Here is a 27500-nt window from a genome sequence, read left to right as displayed (position 1 = left end):
CTGTAGAGGCTGCTTGTATCCTTCCACAGATCACGGAAAGGTGCTGAGGGACGGATGGGAAAATAAGCAAGATATCCGTGCAAAATATTAGGTAAGGAACAAGCACACAAAAAAGTATCAGGGAAGAACAAAATCTGTGTCATTTCGCTTTTACTGCCTGGGGAGCAGGCAGGCTAAATGCTCTTTAAAAAACAGCTTGAACACAGGAATGATGATGGCTCCTTTTGCCTGAGCAAAGTGCATTAATACATAGCTGAATGCCATTTCCACTTTTGTTAAATGGCTCACCTATTGAGTATTCAATTACAATGGTTTGGAAGACGGGGCCGGGACCCACATAAATAAGCTCCCTCAGAGTATGGAGGTGCTGAACGGATTGGACAGCAGTGGAAGGCGTGTGGAGCTCCTGTATGGGGGTGGTATATAATGTCAATGGCAGAAAAGAGAGGGGGCGGTAGGATGGAGTATTATTGGCTGTGGGGCAAAAAAGAAATCTCAAGCTTCTCATCTGCGTTACCGTTTTATTAGGAAAGCATATTTTTAAACCGTCTCACCATTGCTCCTGCTGGCCAGATTAAAAAAAAGGTCCAATTACTTGAAATGATCTAAATCGAGAGGCTGCCGTGAATCCTGGCTTATGGAACAGTCAGTCAGTGTGATTAATTCAGCCTCAATTAATCATTCCATTTGTCTATGATATGTCTAAAATTCCACAATAACAAATCCGGTGGTAATGGCCCAATCCTTTACCCCAATTGTGCGGTTTATCTGCGACGCTCAAATGGCAAAAGCAAATTGTGGCTAATTTTATCGGCGAATCCGCTGGCATGTGGTTTTTCCAGCGGTAATGATTCCCTCATTCGGGCCTAATTAACTGTGGCCATTAAATGGAGGGAAATGTAATGCCCTGGGTTCCATGTCAGGTAGTCAGAGGAGGACAGCGCGGGAGGACTCAATTAGGCCTGTGCTGTTCCCAGGTTATCACACGACATGTTTGCCAATTAAGTGAAGTAGCGTCTGATGTCTCGGAGCCTCACAGAGTCTTCCGTCCCCAGCCATCTCGGAAAGGCCCAGCACCATAGAAACAGCGTCACTAGCCTCTCCACCTCCCTGACAGCAGAGGAGCAGACACTACACCATGTCCCAAAAAGGCAGTAATTACAGGACGGATGGGAGACTGTTATATAAGCAGGAGGCTGCCGATAGGCCAACGCAGGCAGGCAGGCAGGCCTGCTGATGCCAGGTTTCAAACAAGTACCAGCAGGATCGAGTTACAGCAGAATTACCCAGGGCGGTCTCAGTCAAAAGCACAGACACATTTCAACATCAGAAAGCAGGGGCGAGAAGCGAGGAAGAAACAAGAGCAGAAAAACACGGCAGCTATTGACATTTTGGAGTCTCTGGTGGTGTTTGTGGGATAATTTTGAAATTCCAAACTATCAAAAGAGAATTGCGATGTGACTGAAATAAGATCCTAATCCTGGTAATTAAATTACTGACTTGGAACAAGGCATTTCATTTTCAAAGAAAGGGGGGAGGGGCGGGTGTCACTGTAATTTTCTGACTAGATGAGTATTTGTTATGTTGAACAATCACGATTCCATGTAGATGCCTGCATTAAGTGTAATCAACCCTTCATAAATTCCGTATCAGCGATTCTGCACAAGTTCAAAATAGTTTGGAGCTCAAAACAGGAGACTTCATCTGTTATGATTGTGGGAGGGGAGGAGACAGACAAGCATATTAGCCTTCCCTTACAGCATATTCTGCAAGGCTACGGGAGTCAGTGTGTGTGATCCTGACTGTCAGTGACTTGTTATGAGAGCGTCATGGGCTCAAGCTGATCCATCACCAGAGGGGGAGATCGAGGCAAGCGTTGGGCCGAGAGGGGTGGGGTGGTGCTGGGGTGGAGTGGGGTGGTGGCTGAGCGTGGCTGAGGCAGTCCTGTTGTCTGTCACTCACCATGCAACACTGCATGACCGCCAACATCGTCTGGGTTCCAACACAACAGGGGTTCGAGGGCCTAGCCGTATGAACAGTCACTCTGGCTCACGCTTCTCAGTAGTCCTACACTGCGGAGGCCAAGAGATGTCAAAACACTTTGGACTCTGCAACGGTGCCATAGATCCTACAATAAATACTGGGCCACTTTGAGGGGTGTTAGCCTGGGGTGTACTGCTGCCGGAGCACAACAGAACGACGTTCCTCCACTTTTTTCCACCAAGTGAGAAAATAGAATATTTGCAGTTTGCACAATCTGGTTGAAATAATAGTTTTCATCGTTTCAATATACAATCGTCACCCAAGCATGTCTCGCAAGAGAGCCAATAATAACAAATGAATGAAATGGTCAAAGTTTTCATATTGACATTTAAGGTGTGTTAATTGATTCACAGCATCAACTCAGGCATTGAGTAACATGCAAGAAAACATTCCACCTTTCGAGCGTAGCTGTAGCCTTTGAGCGGCACAGCGGCACATTTGGCTTCTATTAATGCTTGCTAGCTAACTAGCAGTGATAACATAACACAACGAAAAACAACAGACCTTTTCATATAAATACATAAGAATATCTATGGGTATGACATTCACCCTCTGACAACTATTTCACGTTATTAAACCACACCAGAGAAGCGACATAGATGCCATCAGACAGGCAGAGAAGAAGATGAGGTGGGTTGTTTTCATATTTGTCAAGGTTCGCCATAAACAATAATGTTTTCATATTTGTCAAGGTGTGTTGTCACCAATAATCTTTTCATATTTGTCAAGGTGCGCTGTCACCAATAATGTTTTCATATTTGTGAAGGTGGGCAGTCACCAATAATGTTTTCATATTTGTGAAGGTGGGCAGTCACCAATAATGTTTTCATATTTGTGAAGGTGGGCAGTCACCAATAATGTTTTCATATTTGTCAAGATGCGTCGTCACTAGGGATGTCCGATATTATCGGCCTCCCGATATTATCGGCCGATATTAGCATAAAAATTGATATCGGGAAAATATCGGTATCGGTTTTTGAAAAAAAAATTATTATTATTATTATTTTTTTTTTTGCTTTATAAATAAGTTACAGGAGTTCTTACTGTATATGGTGTGTGTGATATGAAATTTGAGCTTACCCTAATCACAATAATCCCCGCATATATCGGTATCGGTTGATATCGGTATCGGTAATTAAGAGTTGGACAATATCGGTATATCGGTTATCGGTAAAAAAGCCAATATCGGACAACCCTAGTCGTCACCGATAATGTTGTGCACTGTCATCATCATGTTGAGACTGAACATGAAGTCAGTCTATCCTTCTGATTGTGTGGTTAGTGATAGTTGACTAATGTATGTAAACTTACCACCACAGGAACAGTGGTTACATAACCTTTGAAACAAGCCACAACTTCACAGTGCGCATGCTTGCACTATAGGTGCACTCCGGTTCTTAAATAAACAACACTACACCCCTGGCTTTAGCGATGAGCATCTCATTTGATTATCCTCGAAAAGACGGGGCTGTTTCGCCACTCTTAGCTCGATTCGAATCCAGAGAGCGAGCCCGGACACAGAGCCTCAGAAAAGATCATCTCTTTGAACAAACGTACGTTGTAATTATCCCCAGTCATTAAAGTGTAATGACGTGGAGGTGTGAGCAAACTTCTTAAGCAAACAGTTACAGTGCCACCCACCCGAAAATACATAACGTTTGCAAAATGTACTCTGCGGTTTAGGAGACAGAATCGTTCCTCACGGCAATTAGGGAGAGAGAGAGAGAGAGATCGAGAGAGGGGGGCGCATATGCAAAAGGGAGGTCTTGTGGAGCTTATGGGGAGGGAGGGAGAGAGAGAGAGAGAGAAAAAGAGGAGAGGGGAAAAGCTGAAGTCAGCAACAGCAATAAATCCTCAAATGCTGAGCAGTTTCTTCCAATTCTGTCCCGGTCTGTGGACCCCATCTCTAAACCCGAAGAAAAGGCTCTGTTTAGTAGCTTTAGCAGTGGGGAGGCGAGTGCAGTCCAGAGATCTGCCCCCAGAGGTATAGTTTGTCTAGGCGGTACCCCCGAAGTCAAGCGCCGCCGGCCTGTTAGACGATACTTCCCTACAGCACCACAGCCTGTGACCACAGCCTGACCTCCAACCAACTACTCACTTCCACACGGCTGGGAAAATCAATAGATTAACTGGCATGAAACGGTGACGCGATTAAGATGAATGATTACCAGGCTAATTCTTATCCATCTCTTTATGGGGCGCTGGCTAAGTGAAATGTTAAATGGGTACATGGATTAAAAAAACAGAAAAAAAACAGCAGACAGGGCATTTAATTTTCCTTTCAACAAGGTGAGAGGATAGAATCTTCAAAATGTAAGCACTCTCCTTTTCTGGCTCAGAAACTCAAGCCACACACGCACACACACACACACACACACACACACGCACACATGTACACACGCACACACACACACACACACGTTTTGAACTTTGCAGAGTACATCTTTCCTGAAGGCCCTGACAAATGGCCCTGTTGTTGCACTCACCGTCTCGTTGCCGAACACAATGTCGACGTATGGCATGACCTTCATCAGTGGCTCCTTAAAGAACTGGCTGATGAATGGCGCCGAGAGGTTCAAGCAGAAGATCTTGTTGTTTTCTGAGGCATGCTTGGCCACCTTGAGGATCGACTCCGGGGACACGGTCAGGAAAAAGCCCTGGAAACAAGACAGCAATATTCACTCACATCATGTTTTCAGTGGTTTTGATTGCCCATGCCCGAGAAAAACGATCCCTGCGGCCCTTCTGTGCAGACAGCATCGTTTGTGGCTTTGACAGCGGAACATGGGCCTAAATGGACTGAACTGTACAGGCCACCTCGGATAAAACTGCTAATTTGTGGCTTTTGGATTCTGACAGGGCGATTTTGGGGGTGACACGGTGTGGTGTTATTAAAATAACATGAGAGACAAACGGTGGTAGCTCACTTGAGCGTTTATCTCAAATGGGTTCTTGGAAACATGTACAAGAGAGAAAAAAAAGGGGGGGAGGCAGGAAAAAAATCCATCCAGGACAAAGCTTGTGGCTGGAGTCCAAGGCTTGTACTGAAGGAAGCAACATGCACGTATCCGATGATAGGGGGAACAAAAGTCTCGTCTGGACTCTCCTTACTTGGAAACAAGAGAGGCAGGTCCACTCATTGTGTGAATGAATACAAATCAGGTAAGAAAACACCTTTGTGTTTCAGGTTGAAACCTGAAGCGAGACTCTCCTGCAAACCACACAAAAACACTCCTCCTTTGATACTGATCTTCTTAACCTTGTTTTTCAGCAACAAGCTTCTCTATAAAACCACTGTGTCACAATAGGGGCAGGGTAAAGGGAGGGGGGGGAACATTTCAGCATGGTGATACATTTAATCTAGCTGAAAAGCTTCCATTGTGGCCAACAGTGTAGTTCTCATTAAAGCACGTATGACATTTGCAGGAATGGAGGAGCGACCTTCGTGTAAAAGAATAGAGTATAATACCGATGAATCTAGGACGGCTGTGTAGTCAATCAGACATAAAATGTATTACAACGCATTTGTTATTACATATTCATGCAGTGTTTCACTCTAGTGAGACTCTCTCATTACTTTACAGTTACAGTATGCATGTCATGTGGTTTTGGGGGGAAACGTCTTTCATTGCGGACTGGGTCAGTGCCCGTGGGTTGCTATGTCATGGTGCCATCTGTTGTAGAGGAGAGGTGTTTTGAATGGGCCTGCGAACACAAAAGGAACTCACTCCGGGCTAATGGCCCATCATTGACCCTGACATTTTTCTTTTGCAATGTGCCAATGTGTCGGTGGAAGGGAGATTGTTTTCTGACACAAATGGCCTTTTTGTAGTCGAAAATAAACTGTCACGGTTACCATAATGCTGCCTCTGATCAAAGGCCCGTGGCTTGATCAAATATCCTGAGGGGTGGTGAACTTTAAAAGCCATGCCACAGCTTCTCTAATCACACACTGGCTCTGTGCAATTTACCTCCAACAACACTATCACTGCCAGCGCACATATGATCACACTGGATTGCAGAGATAGAGATCCCCCTTTTTCTAGAAGGAGAATTAACCACTTTAAACCTGGCGTCCCTATTTTGAGTATGTCATTATAGGCAGACATTTTTGTAAATGTTCCAAACTAGCTAAAATAGCCGATAACAAGCTTACAAAGCATTGTGATGCATTCTGAGCTTTTGGATTCACTATTTTCACCGTACGACACAAGTATAAAATAAGGCTTAAGTGGTTAAAATCCACTAAGCTGATTTCTGGCTCAACTGTATCTTCTTCATGACTTAAGTAGCCAACTTGAACATGTTTTACAATATCTAAAGTACATCATTTATATAATCTCTAGATATTGAAAAGTTCCCAATTTGAGTTTCCTCAAAGAATACATTCATGCACATTTTTATTTTATTTTTAATTAATCACCCATGTAAAACTCTGTTCCTCTGTTAAGAATTGTTTTGTGTGTGTGTTTGATGTTAACAGAAAATGCCAGTGGCATCCCTTTCATAAAACAACTCAGATGATTTTTTTTTAAATTCAATTGAATTCCCAAACTTTGTGACTCCAGTGGCTTGTGGGTAGACAAAACCAGAAGCCTGAGCCATGTGAAATTCCAGTTCCCATCGGCAGACTTGACTTTGCGGACAGGGAAACATGAGAAGTTAAGTCTTTAGCGCTGTGGCGTGGATCATGTGTCGAGAATAACAGATACGGTTTCCCCAGGTGTCAGGGAGCCTTGTGAAGGGGACAATGATCACGTTTCCAGGTCAGGGTGATCAAAGTGCTCTGGGTACACTTTGTACAATTTCCATCCAGCCCAAAACATTTAATAAAGGCATTCTCGTCTCGGGGATGCATTTTCCTGGCAAACGATATAATAAGAAGCGATGTCTGGCCATGTCGAGCAGTAATTTGAGGGAAGACTTGGGAGAGCAACGCGTCCATTTTCAGCGTTTAACCCAAAAGAGGAATGACTTCCACTCCACTTGCACAAAGACGTTGTCTAAATGGTAGTGTGAGTTGAGGACTGTGGTAATCTAACCACAGAGGTTTCATTCTGCAGTGGCGGCAGCGGACTGTCACTCGCCGCATTGTATCACTGTTTTTCCTGGGGCTCCTCAGGTCTGAGGAGCTGGGTGTGATGGATGGCATGATGTCACCGGGCCGAAAATAAAAGTGGACATGTGAAGGGTAAAAATGATCTATTTTGGGAAGGGCATTTTCATTTGTGCCACCAGCGGTGGTCATGGGAAGAAAGCAGTTTTGTCCAGGTCTATTTTAATTCTGCTGGGGCAGGGGGAGGGGGGTGCGTTTAGAATACTGTATCAGGACACTTTCACTCGACACCTCCCATTACTCAGAGGAATGATGGAGAGAACACACAATAACACCACCTCCGAGCAAAGTGGAAATACAGTACCTACACTCGTGCCAAATTACGTCCAAGTAGCCAGACTATCAGAGATCGCCGCCTACTGATACGTCTGGTGACATCTAAATTCAATTAAATAGTACTGGGTGGAAACCATGTGAAAAGAAAATATATAATAATAATTATAACGATAATGATAATAATAATAATAGCTGCATTAAAGAACCAATGCCAAGACATGGCAATAGTTTTAAAAGTAGTAGGCGTAGGTTTGTCAGCAGCTGTTCTCACCCCTACATTGAATTTAGATTTCGCCACACATATCAGTAGGTGGAGATCTCTGATCGTCTGGCAATTCGAGACTACTGTCTGAGCGGCCCCCATATCGCAGCTCTCTCTTGCTAGAGAGCTTTGTACCGGCGATGACTTCCGGTACAAAAGATGATTGTCTGGAAGGTCCGGTGAGCTCAGTTAACAGTGCTTCCATCAAAGCCACACAAAGACCCTGCCTTGTGCTTCCCTGTCATTACCATAGGCAGCCCCCCCATCATCATGCTCTCATGGTGCAGCGGGTTCATTACGCAGAATTAGATGTCACACAGATCAGTGTGCGCGTGATGCCACACACTGGTCCCTGCCTCGGTTATCTTTGTGAAGCGCCTTTGCGGTGGCGGATCGATAGCCGAGGTTTGGAGCTTCATTAGCTCAGTGTGACTCCAGCTCCATCAAGGCACCTCTGGCACGCTACGCTGGCGTTCCCAGATCTATTTTACTCCCCTTATATCCAAGGGCCCTGCTGTTTTACACAAATAGACACACAGAGCCACATCCACACAAACAGACCTTCACACTAGAGAGCAAAACAGAGGCTCTCGCTCTACCAGATAAGGGAGTGAGAAAGGACAGAGAGAGGTAAGTGAGTAATGGGGCCACAAAGTATCTTCTTGAGTGAGTGGAAAATAAAAACCACAGAGACAACAAGAAAGCTTTCAGGGCTACTCTATATTCCTGAAACAAGTTTCAAAGGGAGATTATAAAGTACATTTATAATTACAGCGTTTCACCTTGACACTTTCTTGACACGGTCGTTCATAATAACCACTTAAACCCTACATACTTTGTTGAATGTCAAATAGCGAAAATAGACAATCTACAGTCTACACGCTCACAAGTGAGCTTGTAACTTCACAGTTACAAGCAGAATGTTTGCCTATTTTTGCCTATTATGACATGCAAAGAATAGGGATGCTAGTGTTCATGTGGTTGACCACTTGTCATATTTTATACTTTGCACATTGTCTTATGATGGTGTCATGCAAAAACAGCCTTTTACAAGCTGGTATTTTTTGAACTCAAAACTCAAAAATGTTTGAAAATATTCACCTATAATGACCCGCCCAAATTAGAGATGCCAGGCTGAAAGTGGTTAACCTTTGGTATGCCAAGCTAGTGCGCTATTGGGGTTTTTAGATGCCAATATCGTTTTCTACGTACGGGAACAGGAGCACCAGTCAGTCTAATCTGAAAACACCTTCAATTAGACCTGGGGAAAAGATAACAAATGGACTTTAGAGGTAAAAAAAGAAATAATCCCTCCGCAGCCTGATTCAGCATTCCCAGCACTTTCACAATATGTTTGATCTGACTGCGAGGCAATCCAACCGCACTGATAGCATCTGCTTCTTCTTCTTTCGCTAACATTAAGAATCATGTTCGGGAGGACCTTATCAGATATCTAGGAATTCATCCACTTCTTCTGAAGGGGCTGGAAGGAGGCCAACCATACTGGAAACTAAGGGGTGGGTGGGGGGGGGGGGGGGGGGTTGTGGGCCGCAGGGTAAGCTTGTAAAGCACTTGGAGATGAGGGAAAGGCGGTATCGTGTCAGCTAGGATCTCCGGGGCAACATAAATGTGCCACAAACCCTGGATTTAACAACTGTGCAGAGACATTACTTACTAACTGCTGCTGCATTTATTTCTCAAAAATCTTCCTCTGGTTTAAATATTACTCAATTTACCAACTGATTATATTTTTCCAAATGTTGCGGATGTCTCCTGTTGTACACGTGACATAACAGCGATGCAGCTGGAAGGGTCGTGGCAGCAACTAAAAACGTACCTGGTCAAGGTCATCCTTAATGAGCGTGGATAAAACGAGACATTAAGGGCGGACCGCAGAACACTTCGGGGGGAGAGTCACACACTACCGGCCAGCAATTTGTACGGCCATCACAGGACATAATCACATTAACCCCGGATGCCTCCGCTGCATAGAAGCGATGCAAAAACTAGTTGCATGTTATTTAACCACTTAAACCCTATATTTCAGTTGACTGGTGTCCCCCAGGATTCTATACTTGGTCCCCTCCTTTTTTCTGTCTACACCAAATGTCTTTGCCCAAAATAGCGGATCTACAAGCTCACAACGTGTCACAACGCGTTGTGAGCTTCTAGATTTTCGCCAAATGTTTGCCCCCAGAATAGGGATGCTAGGGTTCAAGTGGTAAACCACTTTCAACCTGGCGTCCCTATTTTTTTATATTTTTACAAATAGCAAAGATAGCAGATCTACAAGCTCACAATGCGCCACATTGTGATTGGCGAGTTCCACTGCTCATCGTACAATGAAGTATATAGGGTTTGAGTGGTTAACTCAAATAAGAAGTTAGTGTTACTGGCATCACAACAGTGAAAAGAATTGGTGCGATTATAGGGTATCTTGCAAATCGTAACATGAGATGGGCTTCGGGGGCTCTTCAAATGGCTGGCTTTTGCTCTCTCCTGTACAGCTCCAGAGTTTCAAAAATGTGTTGGCCAGGGTAAGAGGCCAGCCTGAGAGGGAGAGGGAATGCCAAGGAATGTACTTAAGATCTAAAACAGACAAGATTTAAAGCCAAGAGCATTCAAATGCCAGTACTAATCCACAAAATAATTCAGTGCATAGCACAAACCAACTCCCTCTTACAGATACCATATGTTACCTCTGTTAAGAGACGAAACAAAACATCATTCCGGCAAAGAAGCAATGCTTTCTTCTCCCAAAATTCTGTTATGGTGGTAATGAAAGCATGGGCACAACAAAGAGATGTGGGCACGCACACACACACACACACACACACACACACACAAACATGCACGCTCCAGAGTAAGTCGATTTCCACTTCATTTTCTACTGTTGTTCTTCCACCATCACTGGAGGCTGAGGCAGGATAGAACAAACTGTTTGGTTTGCAGGGAGTTAAAACTTGCTAATGCATACACTCTCAAGTGTCCTTGTCTGCCACACTGCACTTAATTAGCATTTTAGCGCAAGCAGTTCTCTCTCCTTCAGTACCTCTGAAGGGGAAACATCACTGACACACACACATACACACACACAAATATTTTTGGAGTCAAGTTTGAACTCCCGCAGTTCCTACGCTACTTCAGTTCAGGATGGGGAATGGAAGAGGAGTTGGTGGGGGCTGGAGGGGGGGGGGGGGGGGGGGCGATGGAAAATGGAATAGAAATCTGCAAAACACACCTATGTGGAAACAGATGTTGAGACTTCAGATTTTTCTCAGCTGAATTGGCTTGAAAGGACATATATATTAATATATGGGTCAGATGTATAAAGCAGGGGTGCGGTGTTGGGGTGTCTGCGCCCGCCAAGGGGTTTCCAGTTTCAACGGCCAAGTGACCACAGAGGTCACAAACAGACAGAAACCAAATCTCTGCAGACATTCCTCGACACTGTTGCACAGAAGTGAACATTTCCAAATGTGCCACTCTGTGGACGTAAATGAATTAGCACACTCAACTTAAACACGGCGGCGAGGAACCAGCGGGACAATCCCTCACTGTTCGACGAAAAACGATCAGCCCAGCGAGAGAGAGGGAGAGCTGGTGCACCAGATCGGAAAATTGCAGGTAATTGCTGAAGCCATTGAATCAAATTTGGTTTTGGTTGAAAGACTAAAATAACAAAGCTCTGATTGCTGAAAAGACAAGGGCAGGGTGCTCGGCGGCCCTGTTGCTCACAGTTAATTTGATACATATTTCTCCCCCTCGCAAATGTCTGAGGTGCTGGCAAGAGACCGAAAAGAGAGTGAGCAGGGGGCAAGCGGGGTGGGGGACGACCCCCACTTTTCCTGCAAATACTATCCATCTGCCATATTACATTTAACCAGCATGAGAGGCAAAGGGAGTGCCCTTGCACAATATTGTGTGAAGGCTGTCAAACTCAATGCAGGAGCCCGGTGCCCACTGTTTAGAGCCAAGGGCATGGGGGCTGCTTAAATTCACTCTAATAATAATAACTCCTGACTGTGTAAGCTCAGTGCCAGCAAAGGAGCAGTGTATAGTAAAAAACTAAAAACGTATCCTTAATTATTCATACCTAAAAAAAACAAATCTACTTCCAACTGTAATTTGATGGCCCTGGATCTCAACACAAACTGCTAACAGCTTTTTGCCTAAACGCCAAATTAGAATTTGAGATGAAGGAAGAGAGTAGTAGTAGTTGTACTGTAGAGTATTACAACTGGTTTCCGAAAGTGCAAAGCAAGAAGTCGCTCAATATATTTTTTTTCTGCTGAGACAGTATGAGTACTTGACTGTGCAGGCTACTAATTATATAATAATATAATATAAATTCCTTTATATCGACAGTTTTGGTCATATGGTATTCTACAGAAAAATCCTAAGGAAAAAGTGCAGTACAGTCCATTAGAAGCGATTTACACTGCAAAATCCTTAGTGTCAATTTAACTCTTGAGAGTATAAGAATTGACCCGTAAGGGTATGGATAAGGGATAAGGGTAAGGGATTTCCACACCTGTATAATTGGGAACATAATGTCAGCAGCATAAAATAACATTGCACTAGTTGCTTGTATCGCTGGCCTTGACTGATACAAAATAGAGCCCAACTCTGGTATCAGTACACCACTAAAACCAAGTTTGGAAAATCAATTGCCTGCAGGCAAGAAGTGTGAACTCTCATACCCTTAGCACAACTTCCTTGAAAGTGCAGGTCCTAAATCAAATCAAGCAGAGCCAATGCACGGTGGAATTGTGCAAAAAAAAAAGAAAAAATGACACGGTTATATAAAATGACAACTAGAGGGAAATACAGCCAACTGTCAATGCCAGGAAACTTTTGAGTTCATTTATTTATTCCCTGCGCCGTGTTTTTATCTTCTCGGCACAGTGATGATGCTAGAAGTCAACTCTGATCATCTTTGTTTTCTTCAGGCCTGGGGAGCAGAAATATTGAATGCACAAAAGATGATGTAAACATACTGTACACAGAGGACATGCATGGGATATAAACAGCCTGGTGGGTGCTGTGGCCCACAGAACCTTGGAGTTTACCAATTGTGACATAATCTTCATCAAAATAAAGGATTCTGTTGTCGCTGCACATTTTATAGCACGCTGTCTAGAAAATGATTTGTCTGTCTGTGTGTGTGTGTGTGTGTGTGTGTGTGTGTGTGTGTGTGTGTGTGTGTGTGTGTGTGTGTGTGTGTATGTATGTGTATATATATATATGTGTATGTATGTGTATATATATATATATATATATATATGATTTATAGGAGCCAAATGGACCCTTATGGGTCTGTAACTCTGAGAGTGTACAAATGGAACCAAATGGACCCTAACGGGTCATATATATATATATATATATATATATATATATATATATATATATATATATATATATATATATATATATATATATATATATGACCGTTAGGGTCCATTTGGTTCCATTTGTACATATATATTGTCCATTTTGTATATATATATATATACAGTATATATATATATATGCGTGCATGTCCCCTCAAAAGTAGACACATCACAGCTCACACCACTATGAGGCAGCCATAGCGGAATGGGTAGAGAGGTGGTCTGGGAATCGGGAGGTCCACGGTTCGCCCCCCCCGGCTTGCCCGGTCTATTTGTCCCTGAGCAAGACACTTAACCCCTAACTGCTCCCTGAGCGCTGTCTTAATAGTGCCAACTACTCCTAATAATTAGGATGGGTAAATGCAGTGGACAAATTTCACGTACAGTATGTGCAAATGTACTACCACAAAAAGTGCTCCATAGATCATTGGTTCTCAAAGTGGGGTCCGGGGACCCCCAGGGGTACTTGAGGGGATACCAGGGGGTCCCCAGCTAAATGATTTATAGGAACCAAATGGACCCTTATGGGTCTGTAACTCTGAGAGTGTACAAATGGAACCAAATGGACCCGTTAGGGTCCATTTGGTTCCATTTGTACACTCTCAGAGTTAAATTAACATCGATTTTACAATATAAATTGGGGTCCCAGAGATAGAAATGACATTAAATGGGGGTCCGTAGCCTAATGCATGTCAAACTGGGGGTCCTTGAAATTAAAATGGTTGAGAATCACTGCTAGAGCCGTAAAAATCTTCTCTTATGGGGGTCCCTGGCATACATTTTTCAAATGGGGGTCCGCGGGCTAATAAGTGTCAATTTGGGGGTCTTTGACATGAAAAAGTTTGAGAACCATTGCCATAGATGTTTGGACAAAATGATGATGATGATGATGATGATGTTCATGCACATCATGAAACTGAACTTGTACTTATAGGTGAAGTGTTTCCATCTGACCAAGGGAGAGGTAGAACATCACCCAACTATTCAACATCCCCACAAAGCAGTCACTTTGTGTCAATGCGGCGTCATCCAAATTGGTCCTGTATAGTGTGGCTGTGTCACTGAACTCTGCATTGTGATTTGTGCGGCTATGTTCACAAACTGCAAACATACATAGTGACTTGCTATCAATGTCTAAAGATTGGACACGGATGCCATGCCGTTATTAGACTGAGACTCTTGTTTTGTCTTGAAATTGATAGGGGTCCTGTCGGGGGTCTATACTTACAATTACAAGGCATTACTAGGCAATTTAGCAGATGATCTCATCCAGAGCGACTTACAAATAAGCAAGGTAATCACGTACATAGAATGCAGAGAGACAGTGTAGTGCCTCAAGTAACTAGGATCCCAGGTAGAACAAGAACCTAACATCAGTCTAAACAACAATAATACTATCGATATATTCCTGGTCCCTTACTTTTTCCCTCTTCACCAAATGAAGTATTTCAAAAATATCAAATAAATAAGCTCACAAAGCATCAGGCTGTGACACGTTATGGGCTTGCATATCTGATATTTTTGCAGAATGTTTGGCTGGTTATGACACGTCCAGAACAGGGATACTAGGGTTAATGTGGTTAAAAGGGGGAGTTAGATTCACAGAAATTATTTTCACAATTCACTCTAGGGTAGATGATGTTCTATTGTATTCCTATTTCCTAACAACACAACCAATCACGGCTCATGTAAATAAATACCACAGCAAGACATCAACATTTTCATGATCAAAGAGAAAGTGGTAGAGTCGGAAAGACGTTGCAGCAGCTCAAAACTTTAAGTAAATGCAAGATAATGCCATTGAAAATGTCATCCATCGCCTCTGTGTTTATATTCTCTCTGCAAGTTTGTTCTTAAAGAGCAACTCTTCAATTCAAAACACACAGAACTGAACTATGAACAGTGAAATACTGTGTCACTTTAGTACTAAGAGTTTCACTCACTGGGGGATGGCTTCTCATACAAATGTACCGGGAAAATCTGCATCTTACTGAAATGCTGCTATAAACAACAACAACAACATAATGTGATTGGCCTCGGGCATTCAGGGAGCCTGTGCAAAGGATTCACACGGGTGAATCATACCTGTGTGAATAAAACTTGAACAAAAACATTGTGTTCTCTAACTCTTTGTTTCTTTATGTCTAAGCCCACATTTTTTGAAGCTACTGTATGAAGGAAAAAGGGCATGCCACTGCTGCTGCTGTTGCATACTATAGGTTTCTGTTGTAAAAAGTCCAACTACATGGACCAGTTCACTGACTGACTGGACCCACGTTTACTATCAAATCAACAAAACCCAGAAGCACTATAGACCTTAGCCACCCAGCATTTCTACCAAAAGTGAAATGATCTTCAACCTGTATGTTTGAGTCTGACAAACCTATTTTGCCAAGACCAACCTCTGGCCCGGTTGATTATGGCAAATGCCTCTCAGACAGACATGCAGGAAAATCATCTTTCACTTCCACAATTTCCATTTATTTTTGTGCTGGAAATGTTGTCCTACAGATGAATTGCGAGAAGAGGTCCTTACAAAAAAAAGAGCAGGGTAGTAGAAGGGACTTCAAAAACTGTAAAGCATCCCAAAATGAATGATGTAGTCTACACTATCAAGTATGCCTGTCTGTGTCCAGTGATTGCTGGCTTCTGCTTCAAAGAATTTATGAAATAGATATATAAATAAAATAAAGCGTTTTAGAGATAAAACACTTAAAACATTTCATTTCCAATATGCCACTGTATGGCTGAAGAGTATCCGTTACTTAATATACGCCCCCACACTTCTCTCAACATGAAAAATTACCACTTAAGGAAAAAATAAACGTACAAAGCTGGTCTGAGGAGCAAGAGGGTGGAAGGTTGCCTCCTAATTGCTGGAGGGGAGAGAGCCCATGGAAGAGTAAACAAAGTCTGATCGATGGTGGGGATTATATCAGAAAGAGCCTCTGGCCTTTGGCCAAGACGAGCAAACACACTGGTCTCTGTCTCCGCTCCAGTTGTAAAAAATAGCCAAGGCGAGAGCCGGTAAGTTAAAAGCATTATATTTCACAGAGGGGGGGAACAGATGGAGCATGCTACAATACTAGGTATGACATGTAGCCAACTATATCACTCCTTGGCTATTCCTATCAGACAGAAATGCCAGCAGATAAGAGAGCAGTGTTGTGAGTTTGATGGAAGGGTGCTGTGGCTAGGGGGCTTAGCTTTAGGTCAGAGTGTGTGTATGTGTGTGTGGGGGGGGTGCTACAACACCGGGTGTGTGAAACCGCGCCATCACCTCACACACACGCAAGTTCATCGTACTGCTAGCTGGCCACAGCGAGTGAGAAATGTATTCTGTGTATTCCAGGTTTCCACGTGGCAATTGCAATTCACATAATGCCACTTGATCCCTATTTTTAATATTTGGGCTATTTGAAAATAGCTGATCTACAAGCTCACAATTGGTCACGATGCGCCACATTGTGAGCTTGTAGGTCAGGTATTTTAATAAATAAATACATTAATAAATACGAACAATACAAACTTTAAAATGTCTTCATGTGAAAAACATCAAATTGTGACTTTGTTTATTGTCAGATTGGGGGTAAATTCCACAGCACCACACGTGTGAACTGAAAACCACTCCACCACCATGCATGCATACACGTGCAAGTTCGACGCACTGTTAGCTGGCCACAGCGGGTGAGAAATGTATTCTGTGTATTCCCGGCTTCCATGTGGCAATTGCAATTCACATAAGCCACTTAAGGAAATCCGCGGAGGGGGAGAGAAAAGGTATAAAACTGAGAAGGGCTTACAAGTTATTGGAGCCTTTTAAAACATGAGGGCTCCTCATCCGACACATTTTCCCTTTTCCACTCTGGCGAATGAGCTCACTCTTTTGCCTTTTAATCCCTATAAAAACGTATTAACACCCAAAATAACATAATTCATTACCTATCTGAAACGTATAAAACTTAAGACGCTGGCGCCTGAGATATAACACTTGCGAAAATTGCTTTGGTCTCACATTTGCAAGGGTTTTTAAATAAAAGCAGGTATGAGGAGTATATAAACTAGTCTGTCTGGGTTGTCATGTAATACTGATATAGTCCCAACAAAAGGAATGCTTTTGAACTTTTGAATCTACTTCCACTTAAACCTGTGATCCACGTTAATGGCCTATGCATCACGCTAGCTGCCTCTAATAGTAGCATGTCTTTCGCTAAGTTTCAGCAACATATCTGTACAGATAAGTGGGCGATGACTGGGTAGAAGGATTGATTACGTGTATTAATCCCAGAAGAAATTAGAGGAGATTGATGAAGGCGTGCATGTACTCCACACAAAGCCTTGGGAGTCTCTAAAAGCCGTTACCATGGTGGTATCCCATTAGAATAACAAACATTTCCCCTGGATGTTTAACATCGCTTCCCAGTGAGCACAGCCCTCCCAGAGCTGAGCCCCCCCCCCTTCTTTCTCTCTCTCTCAAGCACCTGCCTTCACATTTTCCACTTCTGAAATTCCACCAGCCGCCTGAAAAAAAGGGGGATGAAATATGAAATGCAGTTACGAGAAAACTTGAGTGCCAAAGAAAAAAAAAAGACTTTTCTTCAAACCCGTAATAACTTTCCATGGGAATAGGGAGAAACTTAAAAAGAATAACACTTCCCCTTGATTCTCTACTCCTACCAGTTTTTTAAGCAGGCAGTGAATTTCCTGGAGTGATAAGGGCTTAGGCAGTGTAATCCTCAGAGGGCCCTTCTCTGGCATGCCACGAATAAAGAAACCTTTCCCCCTCAAAAAAAAAAAAAAAAAAAAAAAAAACAGAGAGAGAGAGCGGCAACAGTAAGTTCGAGAACAGGGTGTGCGGGGGGCTCTGGCATCTCCCACACACGATGGGGAATGCAAATTAGCATGTGTGGAAAGAGCAGCCGGACTGGTCTCAGCTGGAGATCAACAGAGGAATATTGATAATGACAATACGAGAGGCTTCCCTGGCTTAGAGACGGCAGCGGACACTGAGGCCGCTCTAATTGGCCTCACACAGGGGCCACCTATAAATGTTTCACACTGTTCGCACAGATTGATTCATTATCGGTTGGCGCAGACGGGGCCGGGTGGCCCTCGTGGAAAGTGTACCGTCTTGAACCGGTCCCGTGTAAAGTCACTCGTGCCGCGGCAGGACTGAATATATCATTTCGACCTTTCGCTTTAGATATTGAAATGAGAGCAAGAAACATGACTTGCCCACACCGCGGGACTGGGTGATGGCGCTGAATTTCAAATGCAAGAGCAGGGGGGGTATTGCAATGATAGGTGACAGTGCAAGGGAAAACATTAATAATTCACAGACTCCTCAGTCAAGGTATCCCAGGCAATAATATACTGCCATTTTCACACCAGAAGTTGATGCTAGCTAGCTAGACTGAGCTATAAATACAGCCTTAATTGTGGTAGCAACTGTCAAATAAACCTGCACTGATAATCTATAATGCTTTGCCACGCGGGAGAGATAATAACCTTACACAATCAGTCTATCTTCTGTCCTCTATTATGGTTTTGATGTACTTTTTTAGCTCAATGATAAATGTGCACAAATTATTCAATATCCAGCATAACCCACTCTGCAGCCTTCACACGCAGGCAAAGCAGCCGAAGATCACTGGCGGCCATTTAGGAGCCGTGAGAAAGGCAGCTGAGCATCTGAGATCCTCTCTGGGTGGTTGGTTACATGTGGTTGACACATTTGCATCTTCAAAGATGCGCACAGACAAGCTCAACATGTGTGAGGATGTCTGTGTGCGGCATGTGGAAAACCCCAATCCTTCCTCTGAAGATGTTTCACCCCTACCCCCTACTCTTTCCCCACTCAGACTATGCAATGTTGTGTGTTCATTTATCTGTCAGGCATTTCAATCGAAAGTCTGTTCAACAGTGAGTTATAAACATGCTGCTTGGGACTGCATGCATGCAAAACAGTCGCCGTACTGCGCCGTACTGTGTGCTGCATCAAAACAAAACAACGCGCACAAAAAACCTGCAGGAAACTACGAATCAAGCACCATTACACACCAACAAATATGACACGAACAGTGCTGCGTATTATTTGAGCTCCAAGAACCATTCACTCAGTGTCTCTTCCAATGAGCGTGAACAATGTGTGCAGAGAGCGCATTGTGCTGCAGAGCATGGAGAGTGTTCTCTGAATTGTGGGTAAATTACAAAAGAGGCCCGCGCAAATTAGACGTGATGACTTCATAATACATGTGAAGTGTTGGCTTTCTCCAGAAACCTATCCTGAGGCTATGCTCATGGATCAGCGCTTTGAACTTTCATTTATTCGTGCCAAACCGCCGCAATCACACCGCTGTAAAACAATCACTAGCATTATAGTACATGCTGGATCAATGTTGACTCAATCACTGGCAATGGGTTAGATTTACCAGCTTAACGCATGTGTTTATATCATAATACAGCTAATCTATATTTGCAAGGGAAGGCGCATATCCGTTTTGGCATGATGCACAACGCGTGTGTGTGTGTGTGTGTGTGTGTGTGTGTGTGTGTGTGTGTGTGTGTGTGTGTGTGTGTGTGTGTGTGTGTTTTTTATTGTCAAATTCAAACCATTGAGTGAGGTCCTTAAAGAAGATTAATATCCTCAAAGTGTTTGTAGTGGGTTTAATCCTGAGAGACCATTTGCTATAGAAGGAGGAAGAGGACTGGAGGGAAACAGCTGTATTTCAAGATGAACCATCCAGGGTTTCTTTCCCCCCTGATATTCACATGGTGCTGTGATAGCTCCATGAGATTACAGCACAGAGAGGACTCGTAAATAGCCGCACAGACCCTGAACAATGTCTGGCATGTGCGCCAACTGCTGAGCAATTTCATATTACAATGCGACCCCTTACTCATGCATAATTTGGCTCGCACAGAAATAAATTACCTTTGCAATTTGGGACGCCTCCAAGGGTTCTACTGGGTGCCGTTTCTCCACAACACATTGTGTGTTTGCAAGTGCAGCCAAATAAAGGGGAAACTAAACACAGGCGAGATTGACCAGGGTCGTATACCTCTGTTGAACCAAAAAAACTGACCACGATGGTCAGATTGAGAGAGACTCAGCACAGAGAACTGGGGCCAAGAATAAATTGTAGCCCTGGGGAGATGTGAGCAGGAAGAAAATAGAGGTCTTCATTGGAATGCATGCTGTAAACAGGGGCTAAGAGTTATTTACTCGCAGGGCAAAACATTGTGCCTTCTCATCCTTAATTAAGCCCCGTTTATATTTCCTCAGTGACGTGTGAGCGATCTGCATAGCACTCCTAGTTGAGATGCATCAATATTGCCTCCTCAACTGCCGCTTGCTACATAATTAATACGTACGCCGACATGACATGGATATGATATGACAAGAGTATCAGAGGCATGGAGTTGGAAAAAGAGCTGAGTGAATGCATTTTTCATGAACTGCAGTGTTCCCCCAGCCAAAGTTCCAGACGTGATGTTTCAGTTTCAGAGGCGGAGGGACACGGAGGGCAAGGCAAGCAAATATGGAGCTGTGTGAAAACAAAACCGGGATTTCATATGCGATTCGTGTGGATCTGACGCTGATTGATCGCGATCTCAGATCAAGACAGCCAAAGGTTGACTTTGATTGGCCTCGCATCTCCCCCGGGGATGATTGGATCAGGGGGTTCCTGTTCAAAAACTGTAACATGTGATACATCCATCCGCTCTCATCCCTTACTTCTACTGATCCCCGTACTCTCACTGATGTCTCAACATCTCATGGGCTACGGGCATTGCCGCGGCCGCCAATGTTAGCAAAAGCGAAAGTCGGTATTAGTAAATGTCTCGCTTTCCGCTTCTCTCGCTGTTATGTCGTCGTATGGGGCCAACCTATAAATAGGCGACATTCCTAGTGCCTGGTGGATGGAACCACACAGGTGTAAAGACAGATTCATTTTGCAGTGTGTTCGGACAGGGTTGCTGTGTGCTGCCATTGGGAGGGGGATGGCCTTAGAGGGGCCATTTCTCCTCATTCAGAGCCATTACCACCCCACTGTCACTGTCAGTCTGTCCCCTCACCCATCACTGATCCCAGAGCAGCCCCACAGCCTGTCTCAGACCTTGCAACTAAATCACATTCTACGCACAAACGGCTGGGGCCGTGCAACATCTACTGTATCTAATCTAATCTGTCCATCTCCTGTGTCCCTACACATGCACTCACACACAAACACACACATCCTGAACACAACGGGAGAAAGCATCTCGCCAAAAGAACACACTCCCAAATCGTGTACATTTCCGCCGCGTATGGTGAAATGAGGGCCGGTAATGCAAATCAGAAATCAGGATTTGCTTCATAATTGGGGTGTTATCAGCTCATTAAGAAGCGGGGAGGCATCAGTGAAATGAGCATGTAATGTTCCCATTACACAGCCAAAGGAGAGAGCACTTAGAACACATCAACAACTCCTTGGGAGAGGAAGGGAAGCAGCTGTGATTGATAAGGTTACTATCTTGTCAGCTTAAAAAAAAAACACTTGCAGGAAGCGGCAATTTACCAGAGAGAAGCAAGCGAAATGTTCTCAGGTGCTCCCTGATAGCCACTTCCCTGCCCCACCACGCAATCATTTCCAATACAAAGTGGCACATCTTATTAAAAATGTGACAGATTTATTATTATAGTTGTTTAACTCCCCTTAACCTCTTTATAATCAAATCATGTTAGGGGTTCAAGGAGACTCTCCCCCAGTAAATTACAATCATTTTTTGCTTGATTTAAATTCCCCCTACATGGCAGGGCCCAGGGACCACATGCGGGGACATTTCCTGTTTATTTCTCCGCTAGCCCGTCCACCAGCATTAAGAGTATGGATGTGGCAATGAAAAAAATAAAATAACATGAATCAAGCAAACACTTATATACTTTGTCGTACGACGAATAGCGGAAATAGTCGTTCTACAAGCTCAAAATGCGTCTCAAAGCAACAGATTGCGAGCTTGTCAATATGCTATTCTCGAAAGCCCAAAATAGGGACGCCAGGTTGAAAGTGGTTAAGAACTTCAAAGAAATGATTCCTGTGTATAGAGAACAGGGGTTGCGTCACAGAAATAATCGAGTATAACATGACCCCCCCCCCCCCCATAACCCCGTCCTCGTCTGGTCCATTAAATCATTCAATGCCGAGTGGAACACTGTGTACTGGTAGCGCTGATGGATCCGACTGGCGGGATGCAGATTTGTCATCATCACGACCCCACGCTAATGCCACACGCATCTCAGTGTGACAGACGAGGAGGGACATCCAGCTGCCATATTGTATTTTCTGTACTGTAATTGCTGCGGTGCAAAGTGCTCTGAGGTGAAATCGTACCGTACATTATGACGACGACATAATCACGCACGTCATCGGGCCTGCAGGGGAAGGGCTGCACTTTTTCTTAACCATTTTCAACCTGGTGTCCCCTATTTTGGGTATGTCATTATAGGCGAAAATAAATAAATAAATAATGGAGTCACGATGCGACACACTGTGAGCTTGTAGATCGGCTAGTTTTGAAATAATATCGGGATAGAAACGGCGTGGCTCAATGTGGATCTCAGACCAGCCCTGTGATATCAGTCACCTTCCTATGACGTCAGTCGTATATAATGCATCTATCTGTATGATGTATGACTCAACATTTGGCAAGGTTTCAGCGTGATCACAGCCTCTTTGACCTCAATTATAATATTAATAATTAATTCAAGTTAAATATTTTTGACTAATTGAATGATTGATATTTTTATTGACAAAAATGCATCTATATGACCATATATTTGAACATAAAAATGAAAAAAGCTCAAGCTTATTTGCACTGTGGTCCTTTTTATTCCACTGAGGTCCCAAAAAATGATAAAACGTGAAAACATCTTACTTAGTATGCACACTGCCAGTAGGCCACAGAAGTACCTCCACTATGTTTTGACGTCGATTGGTCCAGCAGTTTGCGAGATTAGCTCAAGACACTGCAACAAACACATACACACTCGGAGACACTATCATAGACCGGTTGGCTAGCGTCTTATAGAGCCATGCTGTAAAAATGTTGTGGTTCAGTGGTTGAAAAGCCACTGTAATTGGGAAAACAAATGTACACCTTTGGGCAAAATCAATACATCCTGAGCTGACGGAATGCAAATAGCTACTATTCTGGCTGTGTGACATGGGACGATGCACCATTACTTATTCTGGCTCCATTCAATGTCATCATTAGCCTCTACAGTGTCAAATCCGCTCAATAAAAGGGCATTATTTCCAAAGGATAAGCGCTGCATTAATCCTTTTATGCTGCTTTCAGCAGGATGGAGTCTCCCATAGCTAATATTAATGCACAAGGTGTCAAGAGTGAGATGGCTAAGCCTGATAACTCAGGATGTACAGTCAACTTTACAGATTGCTATCTGCCCTGGACCACCGATCCTAATAGGAAAAGAACAGGATGTGGTTTTAGAGCTCCACTTCCCAATGTTGACTTCAAAGAAAACAATAATTTTCAACGGGGCTTCCTGAACTGAAGAGATAAGCCACAGACCGGGGGAGGACAAAATAAAAATGATGCTCGCCTCAGAGAGGAAAAATAGCTTCCTGATATAGTCCTAGCTCCCTCTTTAAAGCTGACACCTAGAACATCGAGTTTATCAATTATACATAAAGCTAGAATCTATCTTCTGCTGGCAGCCTGTTTGGATCTCAACCTAACCCTCTGAGTGGTGAAAGGCCCCCCTCCCTCCCTGCCTACCTCACCCACCCCTCCCGTCGCATCTTTCACTAGCAGCCTGTCCTTAAATCAATCCCCTTTTTAGGCCTGAATTTATTTTTCCTGTAACAAATCTGTCTTGGCAAATGATGTCACATAAGCGGGGAGAATGACAGCCTGATGTCTATGCAGGGAACATCAACCTTGCTCCAGCAGCCTCCTCCCAAGGTGAGTAATCATGCTGAGGAGCGCTGCAGTGTGTGGATGCCAGCCAGAGTCCAAACAAACCCGGAGTCTGTTGCTCAAGATAAACAAACCAATTAGGAGGAAGGCATGTTATTCCTCAGTTGGTGGGATATTTGCTAGATGGAAAATAATCAATGCATTCTTATTTCCAAAGGGCGATGCCTGAAAAGTCCTGAGCAGAATAAAATCTAGGCAGAGAGAGGGGAATGAAATTATTCATTAGAAAAAATAAATAATGGGACTAAACTAGCTACTAGTCATGTAATTAATCCGTACAGCCTCAGTGGAGGGAGACGAACACAGAGGGAAGATTCATCATAGCTTTTCGCCCCTCGCTCCCAGGGATACATGCCCTTCTTGTGTGGATGAGTCAGCTTACATCTTTTGACAAGTGTGAGCCAAGGGCTTTGTCAAAAGGAACCACAGTTATTGTTTTGATTGGTCCCCCCTTGTTATGTTGGGAGCGCAAAATGCTTTCAAATGTGATTGCGCCACAGCATTTGAAACTGAGGCACGCACATATATAACATCAAAAGAAGATGTCTGCTTTTTATTTACAGAGGACAATAATTTGGCACTTTTTCACTGTCTCTGGCGCTTTCCCCAGATTGGAACGCACAACCCCTATCAGTAATTGCAGGGAATGGCCCCATTGGCCAACAACAGCATTAGACGCTTGGGCTCACAGTGCATGACATTCAAGCCAGCCAATAAATATGGACATGCTAATCAAAGTGGCTGTGGCTCTGACATGGCCCATCTCAGTGGAACTGGAGGACTTTTGCTGGGTTGAGCTAGGGGGGCAGATGCTCTGGCTGCTACTCCACTCTGCCCTGGAGGGCCAAGTACTAGGCTAACCGCTGGCACGAGGAGTTTTGATGCAGGAACGAATTATAAACAAATAGGTGGCGACCAACAATGCCACACATGAAAAGAATAGATCAAATCACAGCCAGAAAAAGAAAGAACAGGAAGAGAAAGTGAAGGAAATGAAAACCACGTACAGTATGTGAAGAGATTTAATGCACGGCTGAAAATATGACACTTGCCAGAGGTCCAAATGTTCCTCCAGAGCAGTGGCAGCCCTGTCGGCTAAGTCTCTATAAAGCCTCCAAAGCTGCTTACAATATACACTTGAGAAACAATAGATAAGGTCAGTGTACTAGTCTATATCTGAACGGGGACTGATGTATGACAAATAAACACTTCTCCACTGCTTGTGCGAACCCCCGCCAGGCTTTATTGAAAACCTGGGCCTCTGTAGTCGGCCGATCAATTTCCACAACATTTGTCAGAATGCTCTTTGATGAATAAATTATCAAATCATTATACAGTATGATATTATTCTCAGAAGTCATTAGTCATTGAAAAGGGGGAGAAGGAGAGAAAAGACAGGCAGTTTAGAATGGAGTCCTGCCAACCTGGCAGGAGGACGATATGTGCTGGCTTATTACAGACCATAAACAAATTATGGCTACATAAAAGGGGGAAAATGAAACCTTGCAGAAGGAAACAATTGTCAAAGACCAGTGTCCAGCATCTGTGTTGCAGAGACACGCATCTGTGGTTGAGCCTTTTGTCAACTGGTTTCAGGATCTGTCAAGCTGACCTGAGATCTGGGGCTGGTTTGCGGTGAGGAGAGTATTCCCGGGTTATTTATTCGGTCTGTGTTTTATGCGGCGGCGTGATGATATAACAAAGTCTGACACTTAACTCCACTCAATAGCTTTGCCCAGGAGACACGCCATTCCAAAGCGCCTGTAGCGCCATAATGTTCATCTTAATCACTTACTCCCCCAGTAGAGCAGGTTTTCGTCCCTGGTGAGAGTATCGACACATGGGCATCAGATGCATTTCGTGGCCCCGGAGTGACTATTCATTTTCTTTTCAGCATTACTTGGAAGAGTAATCACTGTAGCTATTCAATTAAGCGATGCAATGTTCATAAATGCTATGAACCCATTACATTGTAGGCTGGCGCCCTCACATATTGTAATGGCAGACTCAAGAACAAAGGGATTCACTGACTTTCAACCTGGTATTTTGGGCAATAGGCAAAAAGTTCAGTTTCTAAAATAGTGAAAATAACAGTCCACAAAAGCTTGTAGATCAGTTATCTACCGACCTACGGCAAAGTATAAAATAGGGCTTACTGTATGTGGTTAAATACAGTGGGAGAATATAGTGAAGACATAGGACCACAATGGAAACAAGTCCCCAGGACTTTTTTGTGTTATCCTTTTAGCCTTAATGTCTTAACTCTTCGACTGCCATGGACGCGTCAAATTCTGCCAGGGCTCACCCTGCCAACTGTGAGTTTGGAGGAGTTTTCATTTTCAGTGGTTTTCCACTAGATGGCGCTGTTACCTATCCTATGGATTAAGTTTTCACTGCCTGATGACGTCAGACCCGGAAATGACATAATTTCAAAAAATAAAAAGATTGTTTACTTCCTGCTTATTTCCTGCAGTGAAACGGCCATATCTCTGCTAGATCTCCGTTCCTCCTGCTTTACGGCAAAACAAGCCTCATTGAAACGGCCATAGCTCTTGAATGGAGGATCGCGACCGGACTATACTACGACAACCCTGTGCGTGTAACGAGCCTATCGGTGTGAGGACAGCGGCCACAGAGAATATTCCATGATTCTTCAAAGGTACAGTAAAATCGCTGTTTTTGCTGGCAGCAGTGGCACACTATTACACTATTGATCTGGCAGTCAAAGAGTTAATGTACCACGTGCTGTTGACATTTCTGACTAATAAAGCATTCAATCAATATATATTTTTTTAAATGTGATGGAAGATAGAGATACCATTAAGAACATAAATTGACCGGGGTCCCCCTTGGGTCTATACTTGGTCCCTTCCTTTTTTTCCTTACACCAAATGTCCTATTATGAAATGCCCAGAATATGGATATTAGGGTTCAGTGTGTTAAGTATGAACAACTTCATCCCCTTCAGAATGCGGTGCAGAAAAACTGTGTTTTTTCGTCTACCAGATGCATGGAGTAATACAGGGTGAAAGGACATGGTGTTTTCCCTGCAGAAAAAAAAACAAAAACTGTTTTTACAAGGTAACGTGGGTGTATGAGGAAAGTCACTGCATGCTGGTAGAGCAATATGGACGGAAGCCTGGATGTCTGCCAATGTCCAAAACCCCTCCCCTTCAGGAATGTACTCAACATACAGTGGATTAAAGCAATAATTTCTTTGTTCAAATTAGGGAGCTCAAATCAAAGATTCCCAAAATAACATCAAGACAAACCTGTCGACTTAAATAACATGTGTACACACACAAAATAAAAATGGATTAATAAAATGTATAATTGTTTCATAACAACTAAAGTGGTGAACTTCAATGTAACAATGTCTTGTTATAGAAACTACAATTTCAGATGTCCTGTTTTTTTTCTTTTCAAA

General features: G+C 43.5%; 1 protein-coding gene across 5 annotated transcripts in view; it reads right to left on the bottom strand.

The window, feature by feature from the left end:
* Positions 1-27500, bottom strand: part of adkb (adenosine kinase b) — a 118472-nt gene that overhangs the window by 28690 nt on the left and 62282 nt on the right. For all 5 annotated transcript variants that reach the window (XM_084078519.1, XM_084078517.1, XM_084078518.1 and 2 more), the window contains one exon: positions 4530-4700. In XM_084078519.1, coding sequence (XP_083934645.1) covers positions 4530-4700 — 171 coding nt within the window. The remainder of the gene's footprint in view (positions 1-4529; positions 4701-27500) is intronic.

Source organism: Gymnoscopelus microlampas (assembly GCF_963454915.1).
Source record: "Gymnoscopelus microlampas genome assembly, chromosome: 14".
NCBI lineage: Eukaryota > Metazoa > Chordata > Actinopteri > Myctophiformes > Myctophidae > Gymnoscopelus > Gymnoscopelus microlampas.
Note: the sequence above shows the minus strand (reverse complement) of the source record. Positions and strands in the feature narration are given on the sequence as shown.